Below are 24,183 nucleotides of genomic sequence, written 5' to 3'. Positions count from 1 at the left end.
TTTGTAGAATGAAGGAATTTTGCATCCATGTGGAGATGGTATCCACTGGATCATCTAGAGTTGTGGTGTAATAAAGCTGGACTCTACGTCACTCAGAGGCACAGAATTTAAAAGCAACTGTGGATAAAAGAAGTCTCTCGTGAGCTCAGGAAAGATTACTTTGTTCTCTAGCTCTATTCTTCCTTTAAGTTACCTTAGCCATATTAGATGCAATCCAGAGCTGGACTTGGGTATCAGTAGAGTGTAGCCCTTCTTGCAGACGCCTCAGTTTCTCTATTTCCTGGGGCATATCTAAAATCACCAAAGGAAAAACTGGATCACAATTCAGAATCTGTTAAGCTAGAGCTAGGGTTCTTAACCACTTTTGAATGTGTGATGGACCCCCTTGGCAGCTGGTAAAGCTTATAAACAAGACCCTTTTCCAGAATCATGTTTTTAAATGCATAAGATAAAATGCCCTGAATTACAAAGGAAACCAATTACATTGTAATATAGTTAAGAGAATATCTTTTAAAAAATCCCCCCCCCCCCAAGTTCATGGACCACAGGTTAAGAACTCCTGGGGCTCAAAGGACAACTCATAATATGTTTTCCCAGCATATCAGCTGTAGCAACACTTTGATATCTTAGTTTAGGACTGTTTTCTGTGCTTGTACTATCTATTAGACACAGAAGTACACATGAGTACTGTTTTAAAAGCATTAGATAATCAGGCAAAGGTCCTTTTTCTGAGACCTGGTTTCAGAGGAAATTAAAAAAAAATATGAGCACCATGAAGCAAGTTAGTGTCTTCCTAGTTCATGTGAAATATGAGCTGACTAAAATATTCTACTCTAGTCAAGACCTCACTGAGATGCCAGCTTTCCTTCTGACATCCCTCTAATGTTCATCTCTGCCATGCCATTCACTCAGTTTGTTTCTCTTCTCTCTTTCATGCAAAAGCATTTTTTCAATAAATAGCCCATTTCCCAAGGAAATTGTGAATCTTTTCTGTTTAATTTGATAACTCTTCACTCTTCAGCCTTCTCCAATATCTCTCAGCTTATATAGACTAAAGCTCCCAATTAGAACATCAAACTCTCCTAGTGATCAAGCCCATTTAGATATAGGTACAAGATCACTGGTATTGGTCTTTTCAATTTGTACATCAGAAACCTGCAACACACATACAGCCCGTTTATATATGTACACATGTGAATGTGTACATATATAAATTAAAATATATAAAATATTTTATATAAAATAATTTTATATTATAAATTTAAAATTTAAAATTTAAAATTTTTAATAAATATAAAATATACATTTTATAAATATAAAATAAAATTTAAAAATATATATTACAAATTTAAGATTTAAAATTAAAATTAAAAAATAAAATTAAATAGAAACATATATAAAATTTTATATTAAACATATTAAATATTAAATATAATGAAATATATAAAATATATTAATTGAAATCTCACACCTTTACCTCTTCTCTCCACAGGTATGAGATTTCAATTAAATGGAGAAACTAGTGTGCTGGTGTTTCCCTCTAATTTCTCTCCTCTTTGTGTAAATAAATGGTGCAATATGCATGTTCTAATGACTATAGAGAAGGTGTTAGCAGAAGACCTTCCTCTTTAGTATGGTCAGACCCAATAGAAAGCTCTGCTTGGCTCTTGGATTCTGCATTTAGCTTTTGACCAACATCATACTTTGATTGCTAATTTTATATAAGAGCTTCTTTGACTATGTTCAGTTGATATTCATATAAAGTCATGTTATTTAAATAAAAAGAATCCATATAGACTTTTTTATATTCACCTTTGAAATACATTTAACCTTTGAAAGTAATGTAGCTTTCTATTAAAGAAAATCACAAGGCAGAGGAAATAATAGGACCAATTGCACTGTGTTTTCATCTGAAACTCTCAAAATACTTCATATGCATTCATAGAAATTTACTGGTTTTGGTTAGAAAGAGGAAGAGGGAAATGGGAGGAGAGGAGAATCATTAATGGCAGAAGAAAGGAGAAAGTCTTCTTTTTATCAAGTGGTTCCATTCCTCTCACCTTGGAGAAAAAATAGACCAATAACAGCATCAGCAGCCCACAGGCGGATGGTAGGTAGGGTATCACAGCAGTGAGGTGCAAAAAGTCCAAGAAGAGGACCAATTTTAAATCTCTCTGGTGACTATAGAGAAAGAACAAAGATAACTTCAAGATTTCTCACATAGGAGAAATGACATTTCATTGTATTCTGCACATCACATTTAATTTCACTAATTTCTTTCCCATAGACCCAAAGAAATAAAATGAGATTCAAATTTTCCCATTAAAAGAGGTTAGTGGTTCCCTATCATAGCAGAAACTACTTAAGGTCCATTCTTGCTGCATTTGTCAGACTTGGGCTCATGAGTTTAGAGAAATATTCTTTTGTGATCCAGTAAAATTTTATTTAGTTGAGGGATAGAGATTTTAAAAAATGAACAAACTAGAAAGGTAGTTTATTTTCCTGAAGAAATCAATTCTTTTCAGATTCATTCACTTAAAAGAGACTAGGATACTTACGTGATAACTGTTCATCAAGACCTTTGAACAGATCTGTAATGCTCTTTCTCTTTCCCATTCTTTTGAGGAAACAAGCCAGATTCGAAGAAGCTATTGATAATTGAGAAAAAGAGATACATTCCTTAGATTTCCTTTTTTTCTTTCATCATAGTGCTCTGTGTGTTTCTCAGTCTCTCTTTTTCTCTATGTCTTATGGTCCATCTGTGTCTGTTCTTTCTCCATCCCTTCCCTACCCCTATCTATGACCATGGGGGGAAAGCTCAACATTGTTAAGGATTTAGTATCTTTCCTTCCTTCCTTCCTTCCTTCCTTCCTTTTTTTTTAAGGAAGCAATAATCTATCTCTATCACTGGAGGGAAAGGGTTGCAGTTGATATTTTTGAATGAACTATCTCGTCTTCCAGGTGGTGGGAACTGAGGACAAATATTGTGTTGTTTACTTCCTCTTCATTATCATTAAATGCAGTATGCAACATTGTGCTGGGCATAGAACGTTGGCTTAATAAATGTTTGTTGGGCAGATGAATGAGGGGCAGGAGCAGTGACATCAGGGGGAAAGAAGATGTTATTTCTCTCTTTTCTTACAAGCTAGAGAAGTCTGTGAAATAGGTTGCAAGGAACAGAGAGAGGTAAGAGAGAGTTGGACAGAGGGAGCCATAAGGGGAACAGAGAGTGAATGGAGAATCAGAAGGCAAATGGAAGAAAGTAGCCACCAACTCCAGTGGTCCCAACTCACATTAAACATTTCTTGACATTCTTCTGGGTCTAGGGTGCTCCACACTAGAGTTCTCATAAGTTTTCCAAGGGCATCCAAGGACCTTCCATAGAGAAACTGAAACCAGAAATGAGTCTTTGAGGCTCAACTTCAGTCAAGGTCACTGTCCTATCATGATTTATTGGGGAGGTAGACACTAAACAATAACTCTAGTCCAACTATCAATAATATGGAATTAGATCTTGATCAATGATACATGTAAAACCCAGTGGAATTGTGCATTAACCAAGGTGGGTTGGGGAGTTTGGAGGAGAAAGACATGAAACATGTAACTATGGGAAAATATTCAAAATAAAAATTAAAAACAAAAACAAACAAAAATGATTTTTCAGAAAATGCTAAAGAAGACTATTATAATAAGATATCTGAAATTGTAGCTAGAAGGCTTAGGTTCAAAACTCAGTCCTTCGATTTATTACTTATATAAATTTGGACAAGTTACCCAACCTCTCTGGGTTCTGTTTCCTCTTTTGTAAGAAAATGGTTCTCAGTTAGAAATTACAGATTCTTAACCTGAGGTCCATGAATTTTTTAGAGAAAAATTTGATAACTATTTTAATATGATTAATTTTCTTTTTAATAACATGCATTTTATTTTATGAATTGTAAAATGTTATTCTGAAAAATGGTTCATAATTTCTTCCAGATTAACAAAAAAGTTCATGACACAAAAAAGGTGAAGAACTCCTTGAAACTAGATTTCTAAAGACTCTTCCAGGATCAATCCTATGATGAATCCTGGTTTGGGAACCCAGATCTCCTTCCCTCATACTTGGATGTGTGCCTTGTCCTCATCAGACTGTCCATCTTCTATCATTTCAGTTAAAGGAGGAAGGAGAACAAGACTGCGAAGACTTTCTTCCAGGAGGTTTAGGTTGTCATTAAGAGGTAATTGAGGTTTCAGTTTGCTAAAATAAGAAAGATTTGGGAGAATACGTGTTAGATTAGGAAGTATGGAAAGCAAGATGATGAGGCAAATGGTTTGCACAGCTTGCTTCTCTGATCCTAAGAAGAAAGGATGCATTTTCTTTATTTTTTTTTTGGTGGTAGGGATAGGGAGAGAAGCTAAAAGGACAAGAGTAAATATATAAAACTGGATGATATTTGTGTGAGAGACCTCAGAGGACACTGAAGATAAGGTTCTACTGAATCCCTTTGCATTCTTCAATGGATTTCTGTTACAGTTGGTATTTCTTTAACTGCTATTTTTCTCTTGTCTTTGAACATTTTTTTTCTTATATAAACAGCTAGATCATACAATCTTAGCAACAAGGATCCGTCCTTGTTTTGTATCACTAACTGTGCTTAGGCCAATATTATGTATGCTCCAGGTAATTAATGAATGCATACAGGCAATGAATGATAAAAGTTTAGACTTTTTTTTTTCTTTTTTAGGTAAACAGAAGGCTTTGGGGCTAATCTATGGGAATGAGAACAGGGCAAACATTTTTTAATCTAGATGAGCAAACTTTGGGCAGCTAGGTGGCACAATGAATAGTTTTGGGCTTGACGGCAGGACAGTTTATCTTCCCGAGTTCAAATCTGTCCTCAAATGCTAGCTGTGTGACCTTGAGCAAGTTACTTAACTCTGCTTGCCTTAGTTTCCTCAGCTGTAAAATGAACTAGAGAAGGAAATGGAAAAACCACTCCATTATCTTTGCCAAGACAAGCTCAAACAGAATCATAAAGAGTCAAATGTGACTGAACAATAACAAAACAAAAATCCAAGCAAATTCCTTAAAGAAGATGCATTTGTATTCTATACTTTATTAAAGCTGATTCTTCTGATTGGTTATTTGCTTCTTGTTAGCTTGTCCATACATCTAGTTTGTTACTCTTTGGGAAAGAGACAAAGTTTCTAATCCAAATCACATTTATAGGATTTTTTTCCCTTTTGGTCAGGGTTAACAGGTAAACCTGCTGATCTGGGCTATAGAGGGGAGACAAGAGCAGAGGTTCTCTACCTTAGCCATCGAATAGCAATTAGTGCTTTCCATCGAACAGGGCTAGCTAAGGAATCCATGGGTTCTTCTCTGATCAAGTCCTGCAACACAAAGAGGTAAAATGGGCTATAAAGAATTTTTTCCCAGGGGGGCTCATTCCTATTGAGATTAGGCCGATTTCTATTTCATTATTCTTGATCTCCCAGGTACTGCTGCTTTCCTGTACCTTCAAGGAGGAAATATTAGTGGGAAATGAGATACTTGCTCTCTAACCAAATGAGATAATATTTATAAGGCTCTTAGTACAGTACCTGGTACATTGTAGGTACTTAATAAGTGCTTATTTCCTTCCCCCTTTCCTCCCCTGGGACTGGCCAATTTGTTTCCTAATTATTAATTTTTTAAACTCCTTACCTTCAGACTTAGATTCAATAATGTGTATTGGATCTAAGGCAGAAGAGCAGTAAAGGCTAGGCAATAGGGGTTAAGTGACTTGTCCAGGGTCACACAGCCAGGAAGTATCTGAAATCAGATTTGAACCCAAAACCTCCTGTCTCTAGGCTTGGTTCTCAATCCACTGAACCACCCAGCTGCCCACTCCCCACACTGTTTATTAATTTTGGAAGAAAAATCCTATTGTTGAAACAATAATAAGGTGACATGATGAAGAAATTCAGTCTCTCCCCTTGGCTAAAGGTCTGACTATCACCTCCAGACTGCCAGGTGCAGTCCAAGGTCTGACTATTACTCACTCCCCATCCCAGATAATCAGGCGTGTTATCGCTCTTGCTAAATCAGGCAAACAAATGATGTTATGTACCTAATGCCATATAATGCCTATACCACTAATGCTTGGGGCCGATGTAAAGAGGAGAGATCCCCCTGGGTCTATGTGTAATAAAGACCGTTTTTCCTACTCAGGAGTGGCAATTTTTCTGGCATAGTATTGTTAAAACAATAATAAGGGGCAGCTAGGTGGCTCAATGGATAGAGAGCTTATCTTGGAGTAGGGAAGTCCTGGAGTCAATTCTGTCCTCAGCCACTCCCTAGCTGTGTGACCCTGGGCAAGTCACTTGACTCCCATTGCCTAGCCCTTACTGCTCTTCTGCCTTGGAACCAATACACAGTAGTGATTCTGAGGTGGAAGGGTTTAATAAAGGTAACAGGTAAGGTTAAAAGGTAAAAGGAAAGGGTTAAAAAAATAAACGAAAATATGAGATAATCTAGTGCACATTTGTACACTCACCAGCATGTGTCCAAGGAGCACTTCCTTATGGGAAAAATTAAAATTTAGTAGTTCTTCGGCCTCCCGAACAGCAACACTAATTTCAGTGATGCTTTTTGTGAAGTTCATTTGCAGATCAATGTTCTAAAGGGAAATGAAAGATTATATATGATAAATGAGTTGCTAGTAATGAGCCACTGAATGAGAAAATCCAACCCACTCCTTTCATGTATTAGGTTCTTTGCTTTGCTTCTACATAGAAGAATCTAACTTTCCAACTCTATGGAATGAAAAATTGTGAAGCCCTTTAAATTGTTTTAGAGTAGCTTTATGTTCTGTGGCTTCAGAATAGGAGACCCCCCCCCCTAAACTTCTGATTCTACTGTTGGGAACCATTTCAAGATGCTATATAATTTTGAATGATTTTTTACAACAGACCGTAACTACTAGAATAACAAAGGCATTGAAATGTGACTCACCTTATTTAAAACAGTTATTCCCAATACCTGAAAAGTAAAAAATAAAAACAAAAATTAAATGAGTGGTTATGGAACAATCAAGTTCTCTTGAAACTAGCTTATTTGCCCGATAGGGAACATTGAAGCATCATTCCAAATCCCATCAGTGGCTTTTTTCAATTCTCTCAAATTTGAAGGTTTTAGGGTAAGAATATCAAAGGCTAACTACACTTCATAGAGTAATCCTTAACTATCCAGCTAAATCCAGAACCTCAGAGTTCAGAATCAAATATAAGTGTGAACCTTTGCATTTCAGTGCCATATGAGTATTCTAAAAAGCTATTTATAAAGATGGGAGGAAAATGGAGCTGAAGGTTCATGAGATTTAAAGCAACTGAACTAATGAAAAAGAGAAACAAACAAAATGGAAAATATAAAATTAAAATGTCTGGCATTACTCCAAAGAAGAGATATGAAAATAGATTTCTTTCTTTCTTTACAGAGGTGGCGGTGGGCATAATGGTCTATGATTATGAAACTGCATGTAAAGTACAACTTGACTGATGAGTTAGTTTTGTTCGTTTTTTTCTTTGTTGTCACAAAGGATGACTTTCTAGTAGGAGAGAGGGAAATGTTGGGAAATGTGGTTGATGTAAAAACAAAAGATATCAATAATATTTTTAGAGATATGGATAGGACACTAGATGATGGCATAGGGATGATTTGGATGGTTATAATATTTAAGACAAAAATTTTCAGCATGTATATGGTTGGGGTTGGGGGTGACACGATTTTTTTTAAACCCTTAACTTCTGTGTATTGGCTCCTAGGTGGAAGAGTGGTAAGGGTGGGCAATAGGGGTTAAGTGACTTGCCCAGGGTCACACAGCTGGGAAGTGTCTGAGGCCAGATTTGAAACTAGGACCTTCCGTCTCTAGGCCTGACTCTCAATCCACTGAACTACCCAGATGCCCTGACATGATTTCTTTAGGGCTGAATTTCATATAATAAATCATTTTTTTCTTTTTGTGATTTCCAAGTAACATTTACTGTATATCTATATTTTCATTTTTTCATCATATATAAAAAATCAATCCACAAATAATGATTAGTGTACTGTACTTATGCTGTGAGGGATAAATTGTTTTTGTCTTCAAGAAGCTTACAATGGAATTGTGTGGACAAGACATAATGATTGAAAAGGTAAGTTAAAGAAAACACAAAATAAGAAACATCAGTAAAAGACATTGCTGAAGGAATTATATATGCACAGTAAGTGCTGAATTCTGAGTGAGATTAGCTCAGTCTGAGCCAAATTGCTTTGGGACAGTATAATAAACCTGAGTTTTGAAGGACTTGAGAAAGCCTCTGACCTTTCTTACAGAATATCTTGTTCTCCGTCTCATTCCCTTATTTCTTTATACCAATTTTCTAGAGGCTGCTCCATTAGAGTTCATATCCTGATGAACTCTTCCTTGACTCAAAGGAATGCCTATGAGCCAAAGATCCACTTGGATCCTTGCACCCCACTAGGGAAAACCCTGAATTAGATCACCTGAGCATCTTGATGTGGCTGACTCTTACCTGACAGCTGGAAGTATAGAGAGTCAGGATTGGGGTTACGATGTCTTTTTCCACGATGGGGAGAAGTTGTCTTTTGGGAGCTTGGAGAGCCACATGTCCATATATGGCAATAAGGTCAATCTTGGACAAACTCTTATTTCCATAAAAGAGAGACTAAACATGAGGAAAGGGAAATACAAAAAATATTGCTGAGTCAATTTATTTTTTCTCAGGCTATTTTCTCAAATTGAAATCCCAATTTTCTGCTAACTATAAAAGGTCTCCCAAAAGATTATTGAGGTGATAGCAACATAATTTTAATAATACAGTCATCCTCCTATTTATAGTACCTATTAAGGGTTAGGTATCTTACATACACTCAATATCTTGTAATTGATAATGATAATAATTGGGACACTTGAAACAAGGTGGCATGCATATTTAAGTGACTTTCACAGACCTTCAACAGACACATACCAATATTATTTGTTCTTTCTCTACTACTATCAGAAAGAGATGAAGGGAAAATTTTGATATTTATTGTACAATCCTATATAATATGACTGGAAGGATATTTGTATTTGGAACACTGTGATATAAGAAGAAGAAATAAAGACAAAAAGTCCATTGGACAATAGAAAGATAAGTGGTGGGTATAAGTAGGCTACAATATATTACCAACAATTTTTATAAGGGGAAGTTTCAATAATGCATTTTAAGACATATGACTGTAAAAGAGAGTCTCCTAATACAAAATGAAAGAATTCTGTAAAACATTTATCCATGTAAGTGGCTACAAGGTGCTAGGCAATGGATGGGATGTAAAGTTTTGATAAGAAGCAGTCCTTGCCTTTGAGGATCTTATAGTTTGGCAGGAGAATAAGAAACATATAGAGAGAACTCTAATTGGAAACTTTTTAGAAAAGTGCATTAGTTTACTGCATAGACCAAATGTCTTGTGAGGCCCAAGTGAGATACTCATTATCCAACAAGGATATCAAGGAAGAATTCACAAAATGTGAAGGGTTTGAGTTGGGTTTTAAAGGATAAAGAGGAATTTTAGGGAGATAAGGAAGAGAGAAGACTATCTTGGAAATGCTACAATAACAAGTCAGCATAAACCTTAAGAGAAAAACATAGAGAATAGGCTAGTTTAGCTCAAGTGTAGAGTTCATGGATGGTCAAAGATCAAAAGAAAGGTCTTCAGCAGATTAGGTAGACCCTCTGTGGAGTCTGTATGGAAGGACATAGAAAAATATAGTAAAAGATGAGAAGATATAGAAGGCTTTCATCTGCATTGGTGGAGGTAGTACCAATCCTGGTGAAATTATGGCTCTATCAAAACACTAAAGGCGCCATAATCCCCATATTAGAAGAATGTTAGAGATTATCTAGCCCTGTCTATTACCAGATTCATGCCTCCTTTCTCATATTTGCCATTAGGTAGCGACTTATCCTTTATTTGAATACCTTCTGTGGTGGTGAACATCCTGAGCCCATCCATTCATTTCATATTGGCAGCACTTGTGTTTGGAAGTTCTTATTTTTAGTAAACCAAGGGATACCTTTCTGTATTTTCAGATGATTGACTCTTATTAATAACAGCTGACATAGGGGCAGCAAAATAGCTCAGTTGATAGGCCAGGAGATGGGAGATTTTGGGTTCAAATCTGGCTTCAGATACTTCCTAGCTGTGTGACCCATGGCAATCATTTAATCCCAATTGCCTTTCTTGAGGACAGACTGTTTAAATCCTTGGACTATTTATTAATTCAAAAAGATCCCTATTATAAATTTAACATAATTCCCTATATATCTTAGAATGAAACTTTATCAGAGAAATTTGCAGCAAACATTTTCCACAATATGATTCCAAATTGTCTTTCTAGATTAATTTAATATCAATTCTCATATATTGTATATTTCATTTTCTTTCTGCCTCTCTGCCTTTGTCCAAGCTTTCCTTCAATCTGGATCTCTCTCCCTCCTTCCCTCTGACTCTGGGGAATCCTTAGTTCTCTTCAAGGCTTAAGGGCTTCTTCTTAGAAGACATCTTTTCTGATTCTGCCTCCTCCTCCCGAGTTGCTAGTGTTCTCTCCACCCTGACATAACCTTGCATTTACTTTTTATATAATTTATATTTATGTGGTCATTTGTTGTCCCCTTCTCTTCCACTCTTGACCAAGTACAATATAAATTCCTCAAGGATAGAGGCTGTTTCATAAACTTGGCATCCAATACCATGCCTTTTACTAAGTAAGTACTTAATTAATGCTTGCTTTAAATTGAACCTCATTTGATCTTCAAATAAAACCTGTGAGGTAAGTTCTACAGTTATTATTTTATTCATTCATTCATTCATTTATTTATTTAGAAAAGATCCTTTATCTTACATGTTAGAAGCAATATTAAGTAGGCAAAAGAAAAGTAATGCCTAGTTAATTGAGGCTAAGTGACTTGCCTAGGGTCACATAGAAAGAGTCTGAAGTCAGATTTGAACCCAGATCCTTCTGTCTCCATGTCTGAGTCTTTCACCAGTAAGCCTCCTAGTCACCCCTCCCCCACTCCCAGGCATTATTGTGCTCATATTAAGGATAAAGAAACTAAATTTCAGAAAGTTCAAATAATTATTGTCAGAGGTACAATTTAAACCCAGGTATTTCCTGATTTTACATTAAGGGCAAAATTAACTCAAACTATACCAGATCTATTCCAAAGTTTCTTTGCTCACAATAGCCCCTATTTCTAGTATGGAAGATGAATCAGCGATTCCCTGAATCCACCAGTGTCCTAGCCTATTGTTAAAAGGGAAATAGGTAATACTACAATACATTTTCTCTGCTCCTACAGCCACAACCCTAATTCAGGCTCTCATCACTTCTTCCTTGGATTATGGAGCTAGCCTTCTAATTGGTCTCCCTGCCTTAATTCTCTCCCCTTTTCCTTCTCTCTTCTGCTCAGCTGCCTTAGGGATTTTATATCACACCATCTTACCTTTTTCTGCTTTATAATTCCCTCTTTTATATGATAATCCTTCATAAATTTGAAGATACCTCTAGTTTTCCATTTAAGTGTTCTCTTCTTCAGAGTAAACATCCTCATTATTAGAGTTCCATGTACAGATCTGGAAAGCACTATGGAGGTTATTTAGCCCAATTGCCTCCTTTCACAGGTGAGGAAATTTTAATTCCAAGGATCTTATGTCTCATGTCCAAAATTACACAAAGAAGAAGTCTGATACATATGTTTTAGTCTCTCATCTTTGAATTTTTCCCTCTTGAAATAACAGTGCTCAAGGCTCAGAGTTAGCAGCAGCAACATCAGGGACACATCAGGCCAAGATGAAGAAGAAACTCAAAGCCATCCAAACACATTCCAAATGACCAGTGGAGAACAAAAATGCCTCACAATCAATCCTGGAGAAGCAGAACCAACAGAAGAAGGGATAAAGTAGTATTCTGGTCCAGAACAACATCAAGAGACATCAAGAAGGACTCAGAAACCAATGAAATACAGAACAAGCAGCAGTGGGAGGGACTCAGCCTAACACGGTCCAGATTGGGGTGGACTGGGCAGAACCCAGCTAGATCCAGCTAGACTAAATAGCTGTAAAACTCCACAGAGCAGGCCCACCAGACTGCCTTTGCAGAGTGCTCAATCTGAGATTGAGGCAGCTGAGCTGATCCTTAATCCAGTACACACACACTCCTTTAACCCCAGGAATGGTGCTAAACTTCAGCATATAGATGAAATCAAGGGAGAAAATAACCTCTAAAAGAGCAAATGATAGAGGAAAAAGCCTGATACTAGAAAAAACATTTCAATGAGAGAGATGACCAAAATATAGGCTTAGAAAAGGACAGCAATACAAAAATGAAAATGTGTGGAGCCTCAAAGGAAAATGTGAAAGGATGTCAAACCTTCAATGAACCCTTTGGAAGAGCCCTCCAAAAGTATAGAAAAACAAATAATAAGAAAATTTGAAGTAAAATTAGAAAAGAAAATGATAGGAAAAAATCAGCAGCTTAGAACAAAAGCTTACTAAAGAAAATAGTTTCCTAAAAGAGAAATAGAATATCTCAAACAAGAAAATAATCCCCTAAGAAATGAAGTACAAAGCCTCAAAGGAAAAAATGGCTCTCTAAAAATTAGAATTAGACAAATGGAAGCTAGTAACTTCATGAGACAACAGGAAACAAATTCAAAAGTGAAAAAAATTGAAGAAAATTTGAAATCTCTCACTGGAAATAATAGTGTTCAGAATTGAATGCAACACTAAATAGATACATAATGACCAATACAGAATACAGTTATAATATTTCTTTAATGCTAATTCATACTAGAAATCCTTTTACATGAACCATGATCTAGCCATACCTTCCCTCTTTTGTACTCACACTCTTGGTTTTTGAAGTGCAGGATTTAAGATTTCAACATCATCTTCTGCTTATTTTTTTCCCACTCATGGTATTTTGGGATACTTATTCTGTCAGTCAATAAATTAAGCCTACTACCTGGCTTCGCATTATCTTTAAATCTCAAATGTATGTTTTTATGCCTTTTATCAAGGTGAAGGTAAACTAAAAAAAGTGTTGACTGTCATAGGGCAAAGGACATAGTCCTATAACAAGTCCTTAGAAGCTTCTATTTACGTCAAGGAATCTTAATGCTTTTTTGTGTCTGAGCCCTTTGGTACTCAGTTAAGCCTATGGACCTCTTCTCAGAGTGATTTTAAATGTGTAAAAATAAAATATATAGAATTACCAAGGAAATCAATCTTATTGAGATATAATTATCAGAATATATACAATTAGCCACAAATTCATAGAATCTTTGTTATAAGCCCCTGCTCTAGGTAATAATGATTCATTAGTTAACACTCTGTAAGTCAGATCATTTAATTGGTTGCCATTCTACATTCCCTCATCTTGTCTACAAATATAGAAGTGACACTGACAAAAAAGTGCATAGCTTCCTGCTTCCTAATCTAATTTCCAAAAGACCCTGTTTTTGCTATGCTTATGACATGGCAAAAAGATTTTGTTGTTTGTTTTTGTTGTTGTTCAGTTATTTCAGTCAGATCAAACTCTTGGTGACTCTATTTGGGGTTTTCTTGGCAAAGTTTCTGAAATGATATGCCATTTTCTTCTTCAGCTCATTTGTTACAGTTGAGGAACTGAGGCAAACAGGGTTAAATGATTTGCCCAATATCACACATCTAGAAAGTGTCTAAGGCCAGATTTGAACTCGGGAAGATGAGTGTTCCTGATCTGAGGCCCAACACTCTATCCATTGTACCACCTAGTTGTTCTATAAGGACATTAATGTTAGCCTAAGGAAGCAGTAGTGCCTGACATTACAAAGTATTTTAAGGGAAAGTTGTATCTTTTACCTTAACACGACTTGCAAAGGTCTTCATTTCCTCTTGGTATGCTTTAAGAACTTTCAAAACAATGTCCATATGATTCTTGGCACAATATCCCAGAATAGAAACAGTTGCCTAGGAATTGAGTCATAGAATACTTATTTTAACTGAATGTACACTAGATTTTATACTTAGGGGAAGAGAGTTAGTAGTTTTTTTTTCCCTTACATTTGATGAGTCTTTTTAAAACTCACTTTTGAATTCCCTTGGACTCTGTTGCCTCATTTTCATCTTGGCAATTTTCTGCCCAGACACTCAGTTTCACCCTTTAAATTGGACCTCTAAAGATCATACCAGAAGGACACATGAAACTCAGCTCTAAACTCCCCGGCACTACATAGCTTCCTATTTAATATGACCCTTTCTTTCTTGGTTGTCTCCAAAAATATAATCAAGCCAATATTACCATTGCTTCTGGAAAGACCATGTTTAATGGACTGCTCTTGTTTCACTCAACTTTTTCCTAGCTACCACTTGCTTCTAAGTGCTTTCTAAATTATAATTCATATTCTTCCAACCATGATTCAAGAGGACTAGTGATGAAGCATGTTTCATTGTCTCTAGGCAGAGAGATAATGGATTCAGGGGGCAGAATGAGGCAGAAATGTTAACATATAGTTATATGAGAATATTTGATTGACTGTGTTTGACACAAGAGTTTTCATATTTTTGTTTTCAATGTTGTTGCTGTTGCTTTATATTGGGGCTGGAGTAGGCGGGAAAGTGAGGAAGAATATGAATTATGCTGCAAAAAAAGTAAAGAAAGAAAAAACTAAAAAGAAGGGGGAAGGCAAAGAAAGAAAAAAGGGTCAGTGAGGCATAGATATATATTTAAAGCAGAGATCAGAAGGAAAGCCAAAAACACAGAAGTAAGTAGGGCAGTTTTGAAAGCTACAGGTTGAAATCATTATATAATTAAAAAGAAAAGCAAGCCATATATACTAGAAATCTGTATTCTCACACACAGTTCTCATATCATTTCATTATGTTTATGTGTTATATTTATGGAAATGCTCATTTTATTTGATTATTATTATTTTTAGGAGCATCAAATGATCACGATACTATTGATCACCATAACCTAAGAAGACAGAAACAAGTGGAATACATTCTTTAACAAAGTTTTCCATGAAAAATGTGCAAAATGGTACACTTCAGTTTTTCTGGAAAATTTTCTAGTGTACAACAGCTGGAGGCATGAGATTTTATTGTTATTTCAGTGGGAGGTTTGGAGGATATGGCTGACCTCCATAAAATAAGTTGGAGAGGAAGTGATAGAAGATTTCCTTACCTCTCTCTGGTACCCTAACTGGGCGGCATTGACTATGATCTCTTTCAATTGTGTGCTTACAAAGTGTACATCCTGGCAGCATGATAGTGTGGTTCCTAGAGCCTTCCAAAGGAATTTCTGGGAAAAAAGGAAAGACAAACATCAGGATGTCAAATGTTTCTGCTTCTTTTAACCGCTGTTCTCCTTTTACATCTTTAATTGCTCTAACTCTGCAAACCACCTCAAATGTATTTTAGGAAGAAATAATAATTATTTTTAAGGATGAGAAAAAAGGTAGTCAGAGGAAAAGGGAAGAGCTGGAATTATCATTTGAAGAGACATCTGTGGTTTAACTTAATAAATGTTTGATGATAGGATCATTTTAAGCAGAATTTTTACCAGCTGTTCTCCATCTTTACAGAGGATGAGTAAAAATAGGAAAGTGAGCCTAATTTGAGACAGGAAAGATTTTGGTTACTCCAGCCTTGATCATCATATCTTACTATAGACAGTTCCTTATCCATCTCTACTGCAGGAAGAAGAGAAATATTAAAAAGTGGTGGTCCAGCATGCCACCATATGGCAACCTTCTCCCTGCTTTCCAAACTTTCTTCTTCTTTATAATGACAAACATTGCTGAGGGAAAAGTAGCAGAGGAATAACTGAGTGTGAGGACATGATAGGAACATTCCTGTTGCTTCCATCCTCTTTAGAAGTGCCTACAGGTCTGAGGGTAATGGCATCATCTACCCCATCTGCTCTAGGCTCTTCCTAGTTTTGTCCCAACTGTTTCTTCAAGTTTCTAGGGAGAGAAGCCAAGCTTTATTTTCCTCTTCTAACAGAATCCCTGAAGTATTCAGAACTAGGGTTTAAAAAAATCAAAGGAAGACTTTTTTTGTGTGAATAGGGTTCTGTCTTGGGTTAAATAATTGTTTTGTTGATGAGTCTGGAGATGCAGAAGAACTTCATAGGGTCATAGATTTAGAACTGAAAGGCAACTTACAGGACAACCTCTTCATTTTACAGATGAGGAAACAAAGGCACAGAGAAGACAAATGAGTTGATCAATATTACATAGTTAGTAAATGTCAAAAGCAGGGCTTGATCCCCAGGTGTCTCTGACTCAGTCCAAGGGCCTCTCCATTACATTATGTCATTTCTCAAAAACCTTAGTAGAGGAGGATTCCTTACAGGTATACTTAACACTGTAGTTAGGAGCTTAGGAAATATTCTTCAGTGAGATTATTTAGTGGACAGAGGACCTAAGATAATTTAGAATTTAGGTGCTGGTGTTGTTGGATACCCAGGGCTCATCTTGCTGGCTTCTTGTTTTTTTCTTAGGTCTAAGGGTCTATGAATTTATTTTAATCATATTGGAAAATAATTTTTGTTGGAGATGGCCCATCTAATTCTGAGAATAAGCCATCTTAAAAAAACAGAGATTACCACTAAGAAAAGTTTTATTTTATGGTTTGACAGTGGATAACTGTAGGCAATAATTTTACATTTCAAATAAAAGACTGTGTCCTATTGTAACTACTTTCTATAATACTGACTTGTTAATGCCAGGAGCCTATTTGAAAATTTTAGTTGAAAACAGACCTTCTCAATTGAATTGTCATTATAGCCTTCCATCTGGAAAATGAATTCTTGGGTCAGTTGTATACTCCAGTTTCTGTCATTGATCTTCCATAAAGATTCCCTTAGAAGCTGTTAAAGGAAGTCAGAGTTGGAAATAAGACAAAGTTTATTGCTACAGGCTATTTGCATCTTTCTAGCACCTTAGGTTTTAAAAAAATAATTACAAAGAAATGAGAGATAAACATAATCTTGGTGAAATAAACTGTCACCTCCGAACTCTTTTTCTATTCATTCCCAGGTTCTTCCCTGCTAAGACATGATTTCCCAAAGAACAGAGAGGAAGAAAAAGAACAGGAAGCTTCATCTTTTGAGTGTGATTCTTTTGGCACAATAGGTAAATGAATGAGAAACATTATCTTACTGAATTTCAAGATTGAGTTGAATTTTTTCAAAGTTGGAAATTTCTTGAGATTAATTTTTAAAAAAACCACTGACACATAAAAGGAAGGAAAATTTCTGAATCATCAAGATAGCAAACATTTAAATAATATTTCCAGGTTTACTAAGCACTTTATATAAATAACTTTATTCACCAATCAGAGCCCTCATTACTGACTTTTTTATTTTTGTTAAATATTTTCCAATTATGTGTAATTTTTTAAACCTTCCATTAAAATTTTTTTTTGAGTTCTAAATACTCTCCCTTCTGCCCCTACTTTCTCCTTTAGAAGGCAAGCAATATGATATCAAATATACATGTGAAATTACTTAAAGCATATTTTCTTATTAGCTATGTAGCAGAAGAACACACACACACACACACACACACACACACACACACACACACACAAAATCTAACTGCCCTGTCTATTTACCATCATTGTGACTTCCCAGACCATACTAGCTTTACCTGACCACTTCTCTCCTTTGTGTGTCCTCTACCCCATTAGATTGTTACCTCCTTGTCTTAGTTTTGTATTTTTATTCTCAGTGCTTAGTAAAGTATTTGACACATAGTAAATGATTAATAACTACTATCCATTCATTAATGACACAGTTCAGTTCAGTGATCCATGCATCTACCACAAACTGTATTAGAAGCCAAGTATAAAGAGGCAAAAGCAAAATAAACCCTTACTCTTAAAGGAGATAACTTCTTATCAGAACTAGGGACAATTTTTTGTTTTTATATTTTCCAAAATCTATGATTCTTTCTTTCCTTTTTCATTCAGTCTAAACTCAGGAAAAAAAAGAACCTGTTATCAAATGAGAGGGAGTGGGGTTATTTCTAGATTTAAATCTTCTATTCTATGGATCTTTCAAAGTGAGGAGAGGAAGGATAGTCTATAAATAGTTCATGAATAGTTTAAGATAATCACTCACAGAGGAAGCCAGTTATAGTTAAGGAAAAAAAAACACCTAAGTGGCGCAGTGGGTAGATTGCCAGACCTGAAGTCAGGAGTACCTAAGTTCAAATATGGCCTCAGTTACTTTACATGACCCTGGGCAAATCAATTAGTCCTGTTTGCCTTGGTTTTCTCATCTGTAAAATGAGTTGGAGAAGGAAATGGCAAACACCTCCAGTATCTTTGCTAAAAAATCCCAAATAGGTCATGAAGAATTGGACCCAAACTGAAATCAATTAAACAGCAAGAGAAGGAATTTTATTTACCATGAAGATTAAAAAAAGAAAATGCCTGGCAAAAATACTTCCATTATAGTAGAATATTTATACCTAGAGGAAATATCAGGAATTTTACATAAAGTAAGGAAATTGGATGGAAATGAAGGATATATTAACTGGATGGATCATATATCTGATTATGGAGGCTACAGAGCTATTTTCAGATGTCCCAAACTGAGTGGAAGAAGGTAAGAGGGGGGAATCCTCTTTTGACCTCTCATAGAATCCTCAGATTTCTTTTAGACCCAGCATTCTCCTGTAGTTTTCAATCACAGATACTGTCATGAGTCGGATGGCATTCTTAGTTTATTATATTTTTCCAAAATAACTATTTTGAGGATCGTAATTGAGAGGGAAATACTCTACATGAGGAGGTTGGATTTGTAATTCTCTCTGTGATTTTTAGTCTTTGGTTACAAGTTAAGGGTTGGTTAAAAGTAAGTATAGGTAGAGTTGAAGCTCCTTCAGGAAAAGGACTGTTTCCCTTTTGTATTTGCTTTCCCTATTAAATATCTATCTTTGTATATACATGCATACATACATATGCAAGCCCACATATATGTACATATATCGTAAAGTTTTTCAACCTACTTCCCTTTCTTTATGTGAATGGATGAATAATGTGTAAGGAGAAACAGAAAATAAGAGAGGGAAGATTTGACAAAGGTATAAAGTAAAATAACATTAAACTTCAAAGTTCGTACTCACTTTATCAAAGTAAAGGTTATAGGTTGATGCATAAGTGGCATAGTTCTCTGTCAAATGAGAGAACACTTAAGCAAATAAGGACACCCCAAAGGCAATATGAAATGACAGTAGGATTAAGTTTCAATCAAGCCTGCACAACTTTAGGTTGCAGAGGCATAGGGTCCAGGAGTAGGACTAGCCTCTCTATACTCTGGGTCCGCCTTGGTCAAACCACTTGTGGAATAAAAACGGAGTTCATTTCTGAGGATCATATTTTAGGAAGGACATGAAAAAGCCAGAGATCATTCAGAAAGGAACAAGTAATGCCATGAAAGGCCAAAAGATTTGGATATGTTTAACCTAGAGAACACATTACTTATGGGAGCATGGTAGTTTTTTTTTTTTTCAGATATTTTAAGAGTATTGTATGAAAAAGAGATTGGATTTGTTCTACTTTGCTCTCTCTCTTTTTTTAAACCCTTAACTTCTGTGTATTGGCTCATAGGTGGAAGAGTGGTAAGGGTGGGCAATGGGGGGTCAAGTAACCTTCCCAGGGTCACACAGCTGGGAAGTGTCTGAGGCTGGATTTGAACCTAGGACCTCCCATCTCTAGGCCTGACTCTCAATCCACTGAACTACCCAGCTGCCCTTTGTTCTACTTTGTAGAGAAGACTCTTGCCACATCAGACTAGATGATGTTTTGAGAGTCTATCAAATCTATGATTCTGTAAAAGACCTGATGTCACATTCTATAGGATTGTATTTTTTAAATGGGAATTCACCTACTCTTTGCCTGTTGAATTTGAATTCTCTTGTGTAAATAATAATCTCTTTCTGATTTCATCTGAAAATCTTTGCCATTTTAACTAAAAGCCACCCTTACCTCCAGCAGCATGTCCTCCCACAGTGCAACTTTATAACAGTTTCCTAGAAAAAGAAGTTATTTAAATGACTCCAGAAGTAATCACAATTAGAGCATATTCACAATTTCCAATTTCCTACAATTATATATAACAAAGGTAGCTCATGCTTAGAGGGAAATTAAATAGACATAATTTGTTGATGTTAAAATAAAAGATAGAGGAAGGATGTAGATTTTGGCATGGTTTGTGATTTAACCTAGGTCTCCTTTTGTCCTGAACATGACCACAGAACAGCACCCAGAAAGACCTCTAGGATCTGGGCAGTTCTGCCAGGATTCCATCCTGACTTGGGTAACTTTTGGATGTGGAATGTTATCATAATTGGGAACTCATCTGTGTTTTCCAATAGCTATGATTTCTTTCTTTCTTTCTTTTTATTCAACTAAACTTAGAAAAAATAATTTATTATAATAACCAGTGAAGGGAGTAGGACTATTTCCATATCAAAATTTATGCCCTGAAGGGAAGATTCTTTTGACAGAGAATGGATCCTTCTTTTCTTAGGGCAAGTCATGTAGAACCCTTTGCAAATGTATTATTTTAGGTAAGCCGACTTTAGGACACCTTTGGAAACACCTATGATGAGTCAGTTTGTTATGGATACAGAGGTTAATAAAATTCTTCTGGGGCTCTGGAATTAAACTTATGGAATCCCGAGTCATTTTGTCTGTTTCTTTCTATGTGCTCTTGCTCTTCCCTCTGGTGGAAGGGCTCTTGCCTTGCCAGGCTGCTTGAACCACTGAATACTGCAATTTCTTCTAGACCTTCTTCCTTGCTTGAGAACAATTTCTCAGATAATATCAAGTTGGAAATTTTTGAAATGCTGGGCAGGAAGGAAGGGATTCTCTGTCCATACCACAACCCATGGTTTCTTATTTCCTTTCTTATTTCCTTTATGACTATAAAATGATCATATCATGATAGGGGTGCTTTATTAAGACTATGACTTCTACCTGTCTCCTTTAATTACCACTTTCTGGAATGCTGAAATCAAGAATCTCTCAAATCTAGAAGAAAATGGCAAAAATATGGCCCGTTCCCCTCTAATGATTAGACAAGTTGTCAGCAGAGAAAAAAGGACATGGAACCATTTGTAGAAACAATTTGATTCATTCAACTTGCACATAAATCCAGTCTTAATATTGTCTAAAAGTAATAAAATTAGTATATATTATATTATATATTTGCATAATATATGATACAATACAATAAATATATATATAATAAAAATAATATATACATATTATATAAAAATAAAATAAAATTATTTTAGAGTTTAGCACATGATGCTGAATTCCTATGGGTTCTTTTTCCTTTGAATGCAAACCTAACCTAACTTCTTTTTTACCTTCCAAAGGAAGAAGCAGCTTAGGAATGAGTTCTTTCCAAAGATCTATCAAGTTTGGATGGATGATATTGGGCATGCTCTTTAGAAGACCTACTGCTCCAGTCCCACATGGCTGCCCCTCACTGGCCAAGACAGCAGTCACCTGCAGGTTGGGAAAAAGAAATGGCAATTGCAATGGTTCTTTTCTAGCATGCTCACTTCCCTTTCATCATAAATTTTGTTTTGGATTCTCCTAATTCTTAATGTCTGATATTTCTTTTTTCTGAGGAATGAATCCAAGGGGAAGAATCAACCAACTCAAGATGTATTTTTCACTTTCTTTTCTTTTTCCTCTTGGACTATTAACATTTCCAATAGAATATAGGCAATTTGAAGGAAGGGACTGTTTTTTTCTTTCTATCTCTCTTTATATTTCTAGTACCTAGCACAGAATTTTCCTTAAAAATATTGTTAAATTGAATTACTAGGATCAAAAAAGGAAAAATCCAAAAGTGAATTACTCTGGGAGTCATCATCATGAAGCTACATTTGAAAACGGGCATCTGAGAAATGGATGCTGGCAGTTTAATGGAAAGCACCTCCTTCAGTAGGAGAGTGAAACAATAGTTCTGGGGAGCCAACCAGCAGCTTTTGCAGATACTGATTTACTTTCTTTAGAAATGTTACTTTTTTTTTTTTTTCAGTTAATAATCATTCCTTCTACTCTCACTTCTTCACTCCCGAATTCAAAGCCAAGTTCCAGGCATTTTTAATCTATGTGAACCTGGAAGACACTTATCCATTGTCTGCCTCAGTTTCCTCAACTGTAAAATGGGAATAATAGCACCTACCTCATAAGGTTATTGTGAGGATAAAATGAGATAATATTTGTAAAGCACTAAACACAATATCTGGCAAATAGTAGATGCTTAATATTTATCCCCTTCCTTTCTCACTTCCTCCTCAAAAACACATTGGAAAAAAAGCTCCCAATAAATATATATAGTCAGGCAAAGCAAATTCTCACATTGGCTATATCCCAAAATGTGTCTCATTCTCTACCACTTTGTCCAGTGGGTATCATTTGGGCACTACACTGATTAGAGTTCTTAACTGACTCACATTTATAGACATCCCTTAACTGTTCACTAATACTTCAACTCTTCAAGGATATGTGATATCATTGGTGTGGATGCTTTTTCTACCAATTCAGATCAAAACCCATTTTTACATTAGGAGAAGGTCTGCATGAGCTGCCGTGATTGCACTCACTTCTCTCTTCATGGCCAATCTTATAGTGATCAGCCTAGCTTAACTAGGCTTAGCTAGCAGTGTACAAGGGTGCCAGGTTCATGCTTTATCTCCCCACCCTGACTCAAAGCCTTTCAAGTTTGGTGGTATCTGCCAGGCTTTGCACCCCACTGACCATAGGTCTTTGTGAACTCAGGGCCACCATGATGAATCAGCCTTGAAGTTAAACCTAGGTGGAGCAACTAAATTTATTATAGGTTAAACTAATTAAGTAGATGAGAAAAAGATATGCATCGTGACTAGGCTAGAGATATAATGACTCTTTAGTATTATTAGTACAAATGATAATTTTATTTATGTGACACTGAACAGGACTAATTTGGTATAGAACTGCCGAAATCCATGTAGAATCACAAGATCATGTATTTAAAACTGAAGGAGATATTAATAATCATCTAATTCTATTCCTTTCTTTTTCAAGGAAGCAAGTGGGTGTCCAGAAAGGTCAAATGGATTCCCCAAGGTCCCACACACACCATAAGCCACAGACCTGGGATTTAAACCCACTTCCTCTAACTTCAGAGCCAGTGTTCTTCCTGTATGTTCTTCTACTGCTTTGTTAAAACTCACTCACCAGAAGTCTAGCCAGCAGCTGTTGTGTTGAAGGAAGTTTCACTAGAAAGAGAAGTTAAATAGTAATGTGAATGGGACTGGAATAGTTTTTTTTTTTTTAAACACTTACCTTCTATCTTGGAGTCAGTACTGTGTATTGGTTCCAAGGCAGAAGAGTGGTATGGGCCTTGGCAATGGGGGTCAAGTGACTTGCCCAGGGTCACACAGCTGGGAAGTGTCTGAGGCCAGATTTGAACCCAGGACCTCCCGTCTCTAGGCCTGGCTCTCGATCCACTGAGCTACCCAGCTGCCCCCTGGAATAGTTTTGTTTTTTTTAAAACCCTTAACTTCTGTGTATTGGCTCATAGGTCGAAGAGTGGTAAGGGTGGGCAATGGGGGTCAAGTGACTTGCCCAGGGTCACACAGCTGGGAAGTGTCTGAGGCCGTATTTGAACCTAGGACCTCCCATCTCTAGGCTTGACTCTCAATCCACTGAGCTACCCAGCTGCACCCCCCTCCCCCGGAATAGTTTTGATTGGATTCAGAGTATATTTTCTCTTGAATCCAGTTAGATAATATGGAATAACTGTGTCTTTTCTGGGAATGTGTCTATTACAAGAGAAACAGGAGGTATTTTGTTTTGTTTTGTTCTTTTTTTTTCTAAGAACAAACCTGGCCCAGCAGAGATGACAAGGGCTGTTGACTCCTCCCCATTTTGCTTCTGTTCCTCTGCCATCAGCAGGATCCTAAGGATATTAAACAGATAGGGCAGAAGTCCACTATATTCCAATGGCACCACAAAAGTCAGGAGTTTTGGCCATAGCACCTATAGAAAAGACAGGGCAAGAGATCAAGACTAGGCTATATATTTCCATTTATCTCGATAATCTGCTGCCTTTTCTG

General features: G+C 36.3%; 1 protein-coding gene across 1 annotated transcript in view; it reads right to left on the bottom strand.

Annotated features, from left to right (window-relative positions):
- The window catches only part of MROH2B (maestro heat like repeat family member 2B), an 82,984-nt gene that overhangs the window by 21,775 nt on the left and 37,026 nt on the right, over window positions 1-24,183 (bottom strand). Inside the window, exons 14-29 of the mRNA XM_044657765.1 lie at window positions 23,953-24,106; window positions 23,303-23,343; window positions 21,439-21,580; window positions 20,051-20,094; window positions 16,818-16,925; window positions 15,237-15,353; window positions 13,913-14,020; window positions 8,542-8,694; window positions 6,980-7,006; window positions 6,522-6,644; window positions 5,297-5,376; window positions 4,105-4,240; window positions 3,294-3,389; window positions 2,559-2,648; window positions 2,061-2,181; window positions 194-291 (exon numbers count right to left, since the gene is read on the bottom strand). Coding sequence (XP_044513700.1) covers window positions 194-291; window positions 2,061-2,181; window positions 2,559-2,648; window positions 3,294-3,389; window positions 4,105-4,240; window positions 5,297-5,376; window positions 6,522-6,644; window positions 6,980-7,006; window positions 8,542-8,694; window positions 13,913-14,020; window positions 15,237-15,353; window positions 16,818-16,925; window positions 20,051-20,094; window positions 21,439-21,580; window positions 23,303-23,343; window positions 23,953-24,106 — 1,638 coding nt within the window. The remainder of the gene's footprint in view (window positions 1-193; window positions 292-2,060; window positions 2,182-2,558; window positions 2,649-3,293; window positions 3,390-4,104; window positions 4,241-5,296; window positions 5,377-6,521; window positions 6,645-6,979; window positions 7,007-8,541; window positions 8,695-13,912; window positions 14,021-15,236; window positions 15,354-16,817; window positions 16,926-20,050; window positions 20,095-21,438; window positions 21,581-23,302; window positions 23,344-23,952; window positions 24,107-24,183) is intronic.

This window comes from Gracilinanus agilis, chromosome 1 (genome assembly GCF_016433145.1).
Source record: "Gracilinanus agilis isolate LMUSP501 chromosome 1, AgileGrace, whole genome shotgun sequence".
Classification (NCBI taxonomy): Eukaryota; Metazoa; Chordata; class Mammalia; order Didelphimorphia; family Didelphidae; genus Gracilinanus; species Gracilinanus agilis.
This window is presented reverse-complemented; position numbering and strand designations above follow the sequence as displayed.